Genomic DNA, 15,173 nt, shown 5'->3' with positions numbered 1-15,173 from the left:
CCAGGCAGGGCCAGCGGGTTCCTGGGTCAGCTGATTTGAGCTCAGCTGCTGGAGGGGCACCCCTGCATCCCCCAGCACACACAGCTGTGGGGGGGTGTAAGGGTGGGTGTCTGTGGAAAGCTGGGGGGGGGGTTGGTTTTGCTTTGCTTTTCTTCCTGGTAGATTTCTCTCCAGCCTGAGACTGCTGGGACTACATTTACTGACTGATCCAGGTCCTGTGGCACAGCAAGCCTGGCTTAACGCTGCCATATTCTCCTCTAACACATAATTAAAACAATGACTCGGCTAGAAGTGAAAGTTTTATTTAATAAATATAATTTTCATAAACCATTTCCAAAACAACTTCTACTGACCAAGCTGTACAAGGAGCAAGCACACAGCCTCGCTGTCAGAGGAGCAAAACCAACATGAGGCAGCCACAGTGTCAGAGGTCCAAAATTCTTTGTACTAATTATTGCTAGTTTCCAGTTGGCAATGCCCTTTATTTGCCTAAAACTAAGGATCAACATCTTTCAAACAGTACTTCTTGCAGAGATTTTATCATTCCAGTTTTTTTTTTCTTCCTCAGAAAGGCAGAACTTGATCACACTTCAGTGAAAAAACAGGAGATGAGATGGTCTGTTGTTTTTGTATGCATAGGACCCGAAATCTCTCGTGGGACTGCAACTAGGAATTGTAAAATCTGTTCTTTGAGATAAAAATAAGATACTCCTGCAGCAAGGTGAGACTCATTTTTAACCATTTCCCCCAGAGATTATCTTTTAGCCCGTTGTCAAAATGCAAAAAGGTTGAGAACCTGCTGATGGATGAAGTAATTTCCTTTAACCTGCTGAGGAAAAATTAATCCACCCCCCCAACCCCAGGCCAGGCCAGGGTTTCTTTCAGACAAGTCCCACTCTGTGCCACAAACAGCATGACGTTCATTTCATCGCGTTGCAGGCACAGCTTCGGCCCAGGGCCCCTCCGCTCACATCGGTGCATTTACAGCCTGGAAACCACCGCGGCCCCTCTGCAGCGATGACGGGACCGACCGAGGGCAGCGCGGCCGGAGCCCGGGAGCGACGGGAACATCCCTTCAACCAGCACCACCCGCGCTCCCCGCCGGGACAGTCCCGATGCCTCCGGGAGCAGGATCGAGCTGAAGGAAAAAAAAAAAATCTACGGCAAGCAGAAGCCTCGCAAATACCGATGCAAATGCGCTGCTAAGACGACTGATGGCAAGAGCTGATAAGAGCCACGAGCATCGCGTTCTCTCCTCCTCCTCCTCCTGTTACAAACTGAGGCATTCCCAGAGAGCAGAACCCAGACAAATCATGCCGCTGGAAGCAAACAACAGAAGCAAAGAACGTACAGAACAACCAACAGTAAAAATGTTTGCAGAAAAAAAAAAAAAAAACCAAACCAAACCCAACCCAGATCTGCAAAGAAGAGAGTCTAGCTGGGAACTAATTTAGGAGCAGAGTAAAGGCTAAAATTAGTCCCTAGTGAGTGGTTTGCCCAGTTCGAGGAACAACGGTAAGCAGGGACATCCGTGTAACAAACAAGGCAGTGGTGAGTCCAGCGATGATGGCGAGTTATTAGGGATTCTACACCCAAAAAATGAGAATCCCAAAGTAGCTCAAAAATAAATGGTTCAGAAGCACATATTATGCTTGAGCACTTTAACACTGAATTTCGCCAAAATCACAACTCCTTAGAAGTACAGAAGTATCAAACTATGAAAAAAAATTTGGACTACAGCTTTGAGACACCTCTATCACTGGAAAATGATATTTTATTCCAATTATATAGAAGTTACACTGTCATAAAAAACATGTTTGAAAGTACTACCAAAGGTTTTCAGTAAGAAACTGTAGTTGCCTAATATGCATTCTAAATTGCATGAGCTTTTCTCAAATTACCTTTTGCACTCGAAAACAATAAATCACTCTGAAAATATAAAGCCCAAGATTTCAGGATTCCTTCCTTTGCAGTTTTTGTTCCCCCCTCCCCACCTGTAACCTTAAAAACTATACAGAATACTTTTAAGCAGAATATTTACATTTTAGTTTGTGAAACAACTCAAAACACCTTCCCACTGAAGTCTTTTCCACCGCATCCTTTTAAAAGCTTAAGCTTGGCAACTAAGATTATGTTTTCCTAATTAACAAAACCAAACCCTGTTTTTCCCAGAACGAGAACTGACCTGTTGGGAACGCAATCCCATTTGGGAGGGGCCGTGGAGAAGGTGCTTCTTCAGAGACACTGCATAGTAAAGCAGAGTGTACACCACTCCTGCTCTGAACTACAAACACCTCCTGCAGGCTTTTATGGATTTCAAGGCTAAGGGAGAATAATAAGACATTTCCTCCCCGTGGCAAATTGTCCCCCACCCCGTCCCGCTCTGACTCGGGACGATTGCCAGCGTTACACCGAATTAGCTGGATTTTGTTCTGGCTTCTCCACGAAGGATTCTGCACCGTGCCCAATGCACAGTGAATGGTTTCCTACACTTCAGCTGTCAAAGAAATACACAAAGTCCTTCTTCCTTGAATAGAAGCGTTTTTAAAAGCTTTGTGACATCAACACAAAACCCCAGTCACTTCTTCCATCCAAAGTATTTGTCACAGCAAAAAATCTGCTCTAATGCAAACCGTGTCTATGCTCTGAATGAGACATTAGTGACTTAGATTTACTGCAAATAGAAAAATATACCTTGGCAGACAGATGGATTCTTAAGTTCCTCCTTAATTGTTTAAATGCATGTTTCTTCGGTAACCTTACAAACACTGGGAAGAGGGAAAGGAGGGGGGGAAGGGAGGGGAGGAGATGGAAGGTTTTAAAGAAACACATAATGAATGTAAATTATTCTTCAAATATAGGACCGTGCTGCTTTTGTGCAAATATAATCAACACATTTGTGTGGTAAAAGCCAAAATACATCACCCCCAGAGCTGAGCCAGTGGAAATGCTTGGAGTGGGGCCGTACAAGGCCTCTGCTTCCTACTGCACAAAGTTAACCCCCAGTCTGTGTTCTGGTCCAGGACACACGAGCCACACGGATGGATGAGGTCACACAGTCACACACACTGACGGGACAATGCTGTGGGTGACACGGACAAACAGGCACTGCTGAAAGGTGGAACACTGTGATTTAGGTGTAAGAGAGACAGCTAAACAGCAGATATCTGATGAGAGCACGTAACTCTGCATTTCCTAGGTAACCGTGGCAGTGGGAAGACTCTTGAGAATGAGGAACTGCTACGAAGGAAATTATTTTAAACCCAAGTTTAATATTATGGATATCAAATATAAAATTACAGGGGTAGGTGAAATCCAAGTGTATTTTGCTACTAGTGCATATCTGGATAAGGTTTTTTGGGGACTGGAGACACAACAATCAGCTTATTGCACCTCTGCACTGGATCCAGGTTTCAAGCTGACTGCAGGGGGGTGAGTCACATGTTCATACCTGCTGCACAGAGAAGGCAAGGCTGTTTTAGTGTTTCCTCATCACCTGGACACTCGCTGGGGGGGAACTGCTGTACACCTGACATTGTCAAGCTCAAGCTTCACTGCACTCAAGCATCTGAAGACACGATACAGAAATGAGCTATGAGCGCTGAATTAACGTTTGCTTAAAAGGAAAATCTGCTGTATTTTGTTTCTTCTGTTTTGTAATTTATTTTCAGAGCTTCCTAAATTGTGAATTGGTCTTTATCTATAACACTGGGACAAAACCCTCGTGTGCTGCACATTCAAGGCACTATGAGTTTAACAACAAGGTTGCAATGACAATTTCTTTAGTACACAAATGTTGCCTTGAGCACTGAGATGTTGGAAAACCCCACAGTACCCACAGCATTCAGCTCGGAGTGAAGCTGTCAATCACTAATGCAAAAATAAAGCTCCAAGATGAGAGCTGAAATAATACCAGTTAAAGTCACAAACAGGAGTAATTAACAGCAGAGCTGCTTTTAGATAAGGCACATGCAAAGGATCTGATCCAAGGAGTGGGACCTCTTCAGCACTCCCTCTCCTCATTGAACTTGGGAGAATTTGGGATGAGGGATTTTAGAAGGAGGGATACACTCCTCTGGCAGCAGCCCAGGCCCCACTGAGATGTCACCAGGAGGGTGGGATGTTCCTCCTGAATGATGGAATACAAAGGATTTGCTGTGAAATGGCAGCACTGAGGGCAATGGCAGCAACTCAGCCAGGCAGGGGGAAAGCGGCTTTGTCCCAACCCTACCCTTCCCCACACCTTTACTGAAGAAGTTCTGGTGTTACTTACAGTCAGTGTTTGATTTACAGTTTATTCTACCCCGAGTTAATTTTAAATACACAGCTTTACATCTTTAACTGCCTGACAGGGACAATACTGAAATTATTGATGGGACTCGGTGTCAGAGACTGACTCCAAACGGGATGTCCCAAAGCAGCAGCACTTTCACCTGCCTCCAGCCACAAACCCCACTGTGCCCCAGGCAGTTCTCTGCAGCCATCCCTGTGGCAGCACTTCCATTTCACCTCCCACTTCCAAAGACAACCGTCCTGGCTGAAGGAATAGGCAAATGTTGCTGCTGCCCAGCCCCAAGCCTGCAGACATGTCTATACTGGGACAACAGAAGTACCTGCAAGATGCACCATTCAAACCTCCAACTGTGCAATTTGCTTTTATTGGCATACTCGGGTATCAAAACATTGCCATCGAGGTCTCGGATCCTTCCGATATACGAAGATAATTAAGCATTAATTATATCTCCAAAGTACAACATGACCAAATATAAATACATGAAGAAGAACAAAACACGCAAAAAATTCCCCAACTTTAAAAGATTAATAATTCAAAAAATTTATGCTAGTGAGACTTCTGCACAATCCACCAATTCTTAAAACATTTTTCAATGTCAGGATCCAGAACTGTTAAAAAACCCACACGTGGCATAATAAAAGATGACTGGCTTCTGAATTATACTTTAAGAAAACAGTGAACTGTTATATGCCTTAGTATTCCAAATTATTGATTTGTCACAGTTAACAGCATTTTTCAAAGCAATGACTACTGTACTGCCACTCATACACCAGCATAAATATTTGAATTGCATTTAACTCTCAAAAATTACTAAACTGATTGCTCACAGAATATGGTAACTGTCCACAGAAATAAAAAAATTGATCTGCAAACTGCTAAGACAGCATCTGAGACACAGCCCAATATTAATGTGTGTGTTTAAACGGAAGGGTCATCGTAAAAAACCCACAACTTTTAAAACTTCCATTGTGCATATTCAAGTTGATTCAAATTGGATCACTCAAATTTGGGAGGAGAAAGATTCTGTCATTGCGCTACAGTGACGTCTCAAGTATCAAATTCAGGATTCCAATCTGCTCATACGGTAACAAAAAAAGATCAAATGGTCAGAGGTAAAAAGCATTCCTTACCTCCAAAAAAATTATTTAGCAATTTGTAGATATAATTAGAAAAAAATACTGGAAGCAATTGCTGTGCAGATGACATGCCAGACCACAGACAAGGTCTGTGCTCAGGAGTCACTCCTACTCTTTCCTAGGGCAGCGACGGACACTGGACTCGCCTCAGAACCTACAGGTGTGTGAGCACCACATGGCATCCACAAGGCATCTACAAATGTCCCTGTCAACAAGTGGCTGAGTCCATTGTGGAGAGAGTCAAGATGCTTCTGTCGTTGGCATAGAAGGGATCCGAGGAACTCCACGATCTAAAGTAACAATAAAAGAAAAGTTTGGCTGACTGGGAACTTTCACTCTATAGAGGTGAGGAGAAAAGTCTAGGAAAGCAAAGGATAGAAGTGCTACGAGGTTAGGCAAATGAACCTCTTAAAAAGACTAATCTACTGATTTCATGTAGGCACCTACAGTTCATTCAGACCTTTGAGAACAGATGCCAGCTCAATGTCTGCTGCGTAATGAACAATTTACTCACAGCCACGGATATTTCCATCGCTATGAACTAAAACAGCCAGAGGTTTACATGCCCCTTTTGCCAATGAAGTTTCAGTGCTGTGCCTCAGGGAGACTCTGAATGCTGCCTTGGGTACACTGAGGCCATTCCAGCAGAGCCCTGTGGTACACAGTGATCCCTGGAAATCCAGCACAGCCGTGTCCCAGCGGGAAACATCCACACTGCCTGGGGCTGTGGGCAGGCAAAACTGATCCACAGCCATGAATCTGCTTCATCCCTTTTACTGTTAAGTTTTAAGACACCAGGAAAACTACCTAAGACGTCACAGCTTCTGACTGAGGTGGGGGTCTCACAATGTCTTTCACCTGAGGACAAATTACTGCTTGGGAAGAAATACTGTTCTTGGTTGAACAATGTTATGAAAATTGTATGTGAAATGCTGAAAAACAGAAGGCTGGGAGGCAGGAAGTCAAAACATAATGAACTTATCCTCCAAATTAGCCTCTGTCAGAAATCTGCTGTTTCGTTACAACTGTTACATGCAGTGCCTTGACACAAGTACCACTAATGGGAGATCCGACAATTCAGCAATGAATCCCACTGTACAAGAAATGTGATCCAGCATTCTTAATATCTGAGTGACTGACAAGCTGACAGACAATTTAATGGAACAGACAGACAAAAATGCATTTTTTAACATACCACACCACACATTTTATATTCTAACTGGTGAATGGAGCTATAGAAAATACTTCTCAAATACATTTTACAAGCAGTAAATTCAACACAAGAGAACTATACTCCTGTGGCCCACTACTCCAAGCATTTGTACAACTTTGATTCATCAAAGCTTCTATCAAAATTTGATACCATGTTGGATTTCATGTTCAGTTATCATATTTGACAGAATATCAGGAGCACAGAATACAACGCAAGCTGCTACAGCAACATTATTTAAAGTAGTGCTCTTCATTCTACAGCACTTGCACAGAAAACGTATTTATCAGCATCACTTCATTCAACAGAAACAATTTGCAGCTACCTCCTGGTTGAATAATTTGCTGCTTTACACAGTACAAGTGCTCAAGAGACCATCCTGTTGAGTCCTGCACAATTTTCTGAAGATTTAGATACAAAACGAAGCAGCTCAAGCTCATGAACAAAGCCTACAGATTTCTTAACTGTACCTTCAGCACTTCACAACTTGTAACTGCTTCAAGTGATTTAAGCAATTAATATGTTAAAAAATGAACAAAGACTTTCTTATATTACCACAAAAGTGTAAGGGAAAAACCTGACTTTTAGCCTTGGTTTTAAGTGTCAGGGCTGAGTGGAAGAAGCTGAAGTTGTTGAAAAAAACAAGTTTGACAGACTTAAAAAAACCCCACCTCTTTTCTAGTTGTATTGTACATAAATTCAAGTGAAACTAAAAGATTGTTCAGAGCAATTTCAACCGGAGGCAGCAGCAAAACCCACAGAACTTCAAGCCCTTAGTGTAGCACCAAGATAGTTTTGCATATTCATTAAACATAACGCTATTGTCTGTGTTCTAAGAACTCTACAATTATTTGGCTTGATGGAACTTCACTGGAAAATTACATGAGGTAAGCAGACAAGAAACCTGAGAAAAAGCAGTCTCCAAAGAGTGTTTAATATTCTGTCAAATATGAGTTGTCTTCAATAAATATTTGTAAGTTCTTAAGGAAAGAAAATTTAAGTGGAACAAAAGAGAAAACTGGAAAACTGTAAATGCATTAAATAAAACACAGAATACCTACCTTATAAGACTATAGGTTACTAAGGCAATTGTTAACTAAAAATCTTAATTAGGTAACAATAAATGAAAAAGAAGTAGCATGAGCAATTCCTCATTTGGAAAGCACAGTTTTACAGAGAAGTAGAAAAAAAACACCAAAAAACTTAGAGCAACTGCTACCAAAATGTTGATTTTTAGACCAATTAAATGCTCACCTTGCAGATTAAAAATTCTATTAAACTGTTTATTTTACACATCATGCCCGCTTTCTATACAGCAAGTTTGAATTAAAAATGTACTTAATCATAACAGTTCATTTTTCATATGGAATGAAACATTTTGCATATTCATACCCTAGGTTCGAAGAAACATTGAATAAATTTCATAAGCAAGCCAGAAGAGAGAGACTGACTGAAACCACAGACACACAGCGTTCAACACAAGAGTTCCAACAGAGATGAGCTACAGACCAGGCAATACCTAAAGGCAGAATCAGAGCTGACAAAGCTGTCAGTGGAAATTACCCACACAAGGCTTGATGCCCAGTGAATGATATCACAACCTTTAACAGAAAGAGACAAAGTTGTCCAAACACAAAATGAGTTCCCTTGAAAATGTGTGAAGCTCAGTGTTTTCAGGTTTGCCTTTTGACCAGTGAAGGACCATGATATCATTCAGGGACTGAGAGATTACGATGTACAAAAGACTGTTTTTACTTCTACCCCCAAATATTTCCATGTTTGTTCACTATCCCTCTATTTGGACGTGGGGAGATGGCACATTCGGGGATTCAGTGAGAGCTCCTCTCACAGTTATTCTGACCAGAAGAGCAGTATTGCTCTTTAGAAGATATTTCATGACTCCAACGTGCTTTTATCCCACTGATGTTTGTTTCACACGTGGTTTGTGAAGGAAAGATTTATTTAGCACATACTTTGGAATGGCACACATGATTTTGACAATATACCTTCTAGAACCGAAAAAAACCACTTAAAATTCTTAGAACCTGAAGACTCTGTTCTGTCAATTACTCTGACTTTAGAAATAGCTTATAAAAGTTAAACTACAAAAATATTTCATCTTAATATCAATCAATGGCTGAAAGATTTAAAGACTCTCCTTCTAACAATGAAGTTATATTTAAGGGGGGGAGTGTGAGCCTTTTGTATATCTTCAGGAGTAATTCAAGCTCCAAGGTAAATATTTGGAGGTTGTACATCCAGAACCAAAGGGAAAAGGCTTTTGATTTTACAAACAACTCCTGATTCGTGAAGGCAAAAAAAAAAAAAAATCATAAAAAGGAGAACAAAAACAGCAGCAAGGCCTGATTTTCTAAAGAGAAGAATGTACAAATCAAGAGAAATTACGATAGATACAACACAAGAACTTGTAGTAAAGCCAAACTAAACACTTTAACAGAAATCTTTCGAAAACCGTTTTCCCCCCTCCCCATCCCAAAGGAAACCACTCAAAAAGAAACAAGAAACTAATTTTTTTTTTTTTTTTTTTAGGATGAAAAGAAGTACAATAAAGAGTTGCATCTCCTACTTAGGTAAGCAAAACCTGCAGCTAATTTCTAGACATCTATTGCTGCAGGCTCATCGGGTTCCAGTTTATAGGAGAATCGTCTGCAGCAAAGGCTATTGAGAGAAATGCCACACCTGTTGACCCGGGTTGGGCTACATCTTCCCATTAGTCGTTCCAACATTCTTCTAACAGGTGTGCATGCTGTTTCCCCATCTGAGAAGCAGCACATGGAGTCCAAGCAGTTGATACCTGAACCTGCCTCAGTAAGCTGGAAAGAAGGAATAAAAAAAAAAAAACAAACAACAAAACAAACAAACAAAAAAACACAAATAAAAATAAAATCAGTACTCACAAATTCTAGCAATGAAGATGTTATCAGATAACACTTAGGAAAAGCAGGTTTTCTTAAAGCTGGAGTGTTGAATATTTTTCAATTTTATAGGAGAACTACAGTGAGGATTAGTATTACCATGCCCCCAGGCCTGGATACACTAAAATTTGATCTTGCCAAGGTTTGAATGCAGCCTTGGTGAGTGCATGGAAAAGGTTTAACACCACATCTGCCCAACGCTGGGAATGAGCTGGTTAGGAATTCTCTGTGTTCCAGCTGTAACAAAGCCCACAGCAGAGCACATGCAGTTCCAGCTGGGATGGCTCAATCCACCTCAGTGGCCGTACAACAATTTGTACGAGCTCAGCTCTGTCCTGCTTAGAGGGAAATCAAGGGAAAGCTTCAGGCTGGGGCTGCAGAACACACTGCAGCAACCTGATCCTACGTAATAATTTTTCCTCAAGAAGTGTAGAATGCAACTTCCTACAATAATTTACAGATTTTCACTACCACAGATACCCTCGGCTTGGTACAGAACAAAAGCACATTCCTGATTTTACAAACATAGTTTATCCAAATGCAAACAAGGCTGATGTCAGAAAGGTTCAGTCATGTTCATGCCAACACTAAGAATAATCCAATATTAGCATAATAAACTTTCAACAGCTGATTTTTTTTGCAGGTGAGAAAAAAAAGCAATAGAAGGAATAAAAGGGAAAAAAAAAAAGCAGTAACAGAGATGTGTGGGTGTCAGTGCCACCTACCAGTGTGCTCCTCTACAGCACTGCTGCACACCAGCCAACTGCAGCAACCTGAAATCTCCCTGACATCTTGCATTTCTAGAGAGAAGAGCCTCAACTGACTCCAGTAACTTTTCCAAAGGGAAATAAAAAAGCAAATGTGGAGTGTGGGGACGCTTTTTAATTTAATTTGAAACTCTCCATGAGAGCATCCTGTCAAACAAATATTGAACACACGACTTGAACATCCATTATCCTGTCCTCACACCAGTGAATGAAGATTCTGGGAGGAGGCATCTTAGCCTGTGATAGGACACAGTTCACTTGAGAGCTTCCCACAACTTTTCATGGTGTGACTGAAGGTCACTGACTGTTGTCTTAACTTGGGTTTCCAATCCCAGTTTTTTTCACAACACTCACACTTGGTGAACACCACAAGGAAAGCAAAGAACCTCAGAGTTCCCTGTGGGACTGGTTTACTATGAGTGGACACACTCCTTCCTAACTCCCCAAAATAGGCAGCTGGACACCTTTACAGCTTCATAACAGAACAATTCCTGTACAACAAAGAAGAGGCAGCAACAGAAACGAGGCACTTGGAAATCCAAGAGAAAAATCCCAACTGGTAGGACAAGGAGGGAACACACTGGTGTTTCCACGCATCCTTCCCTAGGCCTGCCCCTTCCTCAGCTCTGAGCCACATCCCCCGTGGTACCTCCTGACCCTCCCATCACTCTGCTCAACGTGATGCTCACAGGATTGTCAGTCAACACTTGTCTGAACATACAGAAAGCTCTAAACACTGGAACCCTGGATTCTGTGGATGCTGCACAGGCAGAACACACACTAACTCACACTCATTTGGGAGGACTTGGGACACAAAAGGAACATTTATTATGACAATGAACTCCTGAGAGGAGCAGAAACACTGCAACCCACAGGTCTAAGAAGGGTTTTGGTTAAAACACAAACAGAACAAAACACACCTCAACAGAGCCTGAGTCCCTGAACACCCTCATTTGATGACCACCACATCTGGTCACAACTGCACTGTCACAGAAAATCAGGAATGGCACAATTTGCAGCACTGCAGTCCCAGCAAATGTGACCTTCACAGCCAGATCTGTGCTCACAGAGTTATCAGACAAGGAATTACACAGAGCAGAAGGAATTCCTGTTTGGAGGTCAGCAGACAAGCTCCCTGCTGCACATGGCAGTGATCTTCACAGCTGTGTTCACAACAGTAACTCCCAGCATTCCTACACTCAGGATTTCAAAAAGAATATTTAGTCCATCCATTATCCCGAAGCAGAACAAGTTAACACCTTTAAAGTTACTGCAAAAGGTCATATTACAGAGGTTTTACGTAGGATCAGATGAACCAGACAGTTTTTTTCTCTAGAATCTGCTGAGAGCTAGGAGTCCTACATATAGTTCAAAGTCTGTCAGGAAGAAGAACCAAGAGTAGCTCAAACTTGCTTCTAAAGAGTGAAGCCTCAGCTCTGATTTTGCAGTGCTGCTGTTTCCTTTATTCTTCACAAGTTAGATACAGAAAACTAGGACTATGCTTGAACCACAATTTATGGAACCATTAATATCCCTTAAAAAAAACAACAGCAAATGTGACCTTACATAAGCCTGGAAACAACAATTGTGTTTCATCAACTTCAGAGTTCAGTGTAAATTAACACTGGGTGAGCTCCTGCCTGGTGAACACAGATTTTTATATTTATATCCACTACCTGGAAGGAAAATACACATGAATCCCTCTTCTCACTTTTCTCTCTGTAGAGGACAATTATGACCATAGTTTTATACCCCAGTAAAACCTGGCATGGCAAGGCAGTAAAGCACAAATGTTCTCTGACAACCTAATACACACCCTTAGGAAACACAAGGCAGGAGAGACAATGCTTTAAAAAATTAATCAGTATAGAGAAATACAAGATACTATTAATAACTGGGCTGCAAATAAAGTATTTTCATAAGGTAAGATCTGGGATCTCAATAAACATAATACTCCATGTGATAATGGCCCGTTTGATGTAATAAATCAAAAAGCAACTGAAGTGCAGAATTAAAGAATGATTCAGCTTGATAAAGAAAAAAAAACCAAATCATACTGTGATGCAAATTTTCTTGTGGATACCAAAAATATGGGTATTTTGGAATGGCTCCATGACTGTCTCTATATGAAATATGTCAATATATACAGACACACATTAGGGTAGAGTGGGAGTACTACCTAGTGAACGTAAGGACTGTCGGGCAGGCTAGTTGGGTCTAGCAGTTGCCTATTGTCCTCCCCTCTGTGCCCTTCAGCAAAGTCACCTGCTGAGCTGACTGAACCCTTATCTTCTTCCATCTAGAAGGACAGAAAAGCAACAAATCTTATAAAGTACCACGCTTGCATCGCTTTGAAACAGTTACCCCAGTCACATGAACTCCCATTTCGTGAGAGAACAAGGCACGTTCATGAGGGAAAGAGGCAATTTCTTCACGTCAATCCGTGGATCAAACGCGGTTTCAGAAGTGTTTGGTCCCTCTGTGCACCACAGAGTACAAAAGGGGGAAACCCAACAAATTTGAAATCTATTTCAGATTTGCAGATTTTTGCACTTTTATTTGTTTCCCTCCTTCTAAAAGAAAGGGCCATTTCAGCTTGTTTGCCTTGCTACAGGTTATTCTACGTGCCACAAGATGGACATTTCAACTCAACATTTAATCACACTGTGTGCAGTTGGGGCTTTGTGGAACAGGAAATGTATTTAATCCTGGACACCGAGTTTGGAGCACTGCAACATATCTTCCTGAGCCCAGGTCTTGCTGCCAACATGTCTGATGCCACATGGACATTTCAGAAAATATATGAACTGATTATTACTATTCCACAGTTAAGTTACAACTTGCTCCCTACTGTAAAGCTCACTGTCTTTAACCTTTAATACACTGGATAACAAAATCCTAAACAATTAGCTTTAGAATTTTAAAATATTAGAATATTGATGTCTAACAACTTCCCTGGCACTTACGTTTTCAACACTTCTCTAATTTTTTTACTCCTTGTCTCTTTGAATCAAATAAACCTGCAAACACCAAATTATTTCACTATTTCAAAGTCATCAGACAAAAGTATCTTCAGATAAGTAACGTGCACTTTTGTGACTGAAGACAAATTACAAATGGTGCATTTTTTGCTGGTTTATTCCTTCCTCCTGTGATAGATTCTATGGACTAGCTTAATAGATCAGCACAAAGGTATGCTAACAAAATGTACAAACCCTTAAAGGAAGAGATTACCCCTGATCAAAGTTTCGAATATTAAGGTGTCCTGGTACACCTCACTAGTACAAATGTGTGCTTGCACGTGGATAGTCCTCTTGGGAATTTCATGTTCCTTACAGAAAACAGGCTGTAAAAGGAACAGAGACCTGGCTGTCCTCGACTTGGCACAGCTGGGCTGGGTCAGATCTGAGAGCTGTCAGGAGGGGAATCCTATGAAACAGGAACTAGAGTTATAAATATAAGCAAGTAATGAAGGCCTTAAAGCCAGGGCCAGGAGCCTGGAGATCTGGAGACAGAGCAGATCTGGACAGAGAAGAAGTGAAAACCAGGCAACAACAGACTTATGGGCCTGTAGATGGGGAACGAGCTGGGCTTGGGCTGTGACGAGGCAAATGCTACAGTCAGAGTCCAGGACATGCCATTATGCACTGACAGCCTTCTCTGTGAATAGACCCCTTTCTTGTGTTTTAACATTCCCTGTAGTTCATAACACACTGTCCAGAGGTAAAAACTCTCTAAACACAGTTAATCCCATCAGCAAGCAGAAGTAAAACATCTGTCCAAGCAACACTTCTCACATGTGGCTCAAGATTTCTGACAGTTCTTATAAAGCAGAGAGACATGTAGACACACATGCAGACACAAAACTTTATTTACAAATAAAAAAATGGAATGAAGATACAGTGGGACCCAGTCAGTCCCCTAAGATACATATTTCACACATTCCAAGAACAGGAGAGACAGCTTTGGAGGAAAGCAGTGCTCAGCCAGACTCCAGCTGAGGAAAACACCTGCACCTGAGCTCTGCTGCCTCATTTCCTTTTCATCCCAAGTTACAAAAGTGACAAAAAAGTTCAGAGGCAAAAGTTTAACACACAAGACTGCAATTTTGACTCACAGGAATCACATGGACACTTAAAAGACCCCCTTCAAAACTTCTAACTCTACATCACAAATGTATTTAATATAAACTTGAACATTTTTTGCACACTGTGAAGCCTATAGACATAAAAAAACCTATTGTAACATCATACTTGTCTTTTAATTTGCATTCACAAAGGGATTCTCCTTTTGTCTCTCAACAGAACAGTAAGCACATTGGCAGAACAAGGCATAACTCGGTTTAACCTGGACTTATGGTCCTTTTGAAGATTTTAATACATATTTACAAACAACAAGAAAACTGCCAAAGTCGGTTCCTCAGCCCCCATGCATTCTGCATCACAAAGGATGCGATTACTGGGTGGGCACCTACAAATGAGGTGTGACAGATTAGCTGCTTACAGCCACATATTCCCCAGCAGCTGTTTTGTTTCCTGCTCCTGCAGTTTTCCTTGCTTTTTCTGCCCTACTGCTTCAGGAAAATAGCTGCCCGTGACACCACAGAAACTAACCCGTGGCCTTCACTCTAAATAGGTTTCATTTAGTATAGTGAAGTCAGCAGTTTCTGTCTATTAACTGATTTTCCTTTTTTTTTACTGTTTTAGGTAATGATCCACAGGATTGCTTCTGAGCTTTGGCCAAAGACAGAATAAAGAACTAGAGAAACCCAAACCCTTTTTGTTTCTTGTTGCACTTTACAGGTTCAGTTGCATAGTTTAAGGCACTCAT

At 41.4% G+C, this 15,173-nt stretch overlaps 1 protein-coding gene across 10 annotated transcripts in view; it reads right to left on the bottom strand.

Annotated features, from left to right (window-relative positions):
- Positions 1-284: 284 nt before the first annotated feature.
- Positions 285-15,173, bottom strand: part of ATP11B (ATPase phospholipid transporting 11B (putative)) — a 66,501-nt gene continuing 51,612 nt past the window's right edge. For 2 of the 10 annotated variants that reach the window (XM_027887977.1, XM_027887978.1), the window contains 2 exons: positions 9,341-9,474; positions 285-2,768 (listed from right to left, as the gene is read on the bottom strand). In XM_027887977.1, the coding sequence (XP_027743778.1) occupies positions 9,372-9,474 (103 nt within the window). In that variant the 3' untranslated portion in view covers positions 285-2,768; positions 9,341-9,371. Of the gene's footprint in view, positions 2,769-4,638; positions 5,721-7,899; positions 9,475-12,522; positions 12,643-15,173 lie in introns of those variants that run through there. The other 8 variants (XM_027887980.1, XM_027887981.1, XM_027887976.1 and 5 more) reach the window with 6 other exon arrangements.

The sequence above is a fragment of the Empidonax traillii genome, unplaced genomic scaffold (genome assembly GCF_003031625.1).
Source record: "Empidonax traillii isolate 1590-97213 ecotype Southwest subspecies unplaced genomic scaffold, ASM303162v1 scaffold226:size936269, whole genome shotgun sequence".
NCBI lineage: Eukaryota > Metazoa > Chordata > Aves > Passeriformes > Tyrannidae > Empidonax > Empidonax traillii.
The sequence above is the reverse complement of the archived record's forward strand: the minus strand, read 5'-3'. Positions and strand labels throughout refer to the sequence as shown.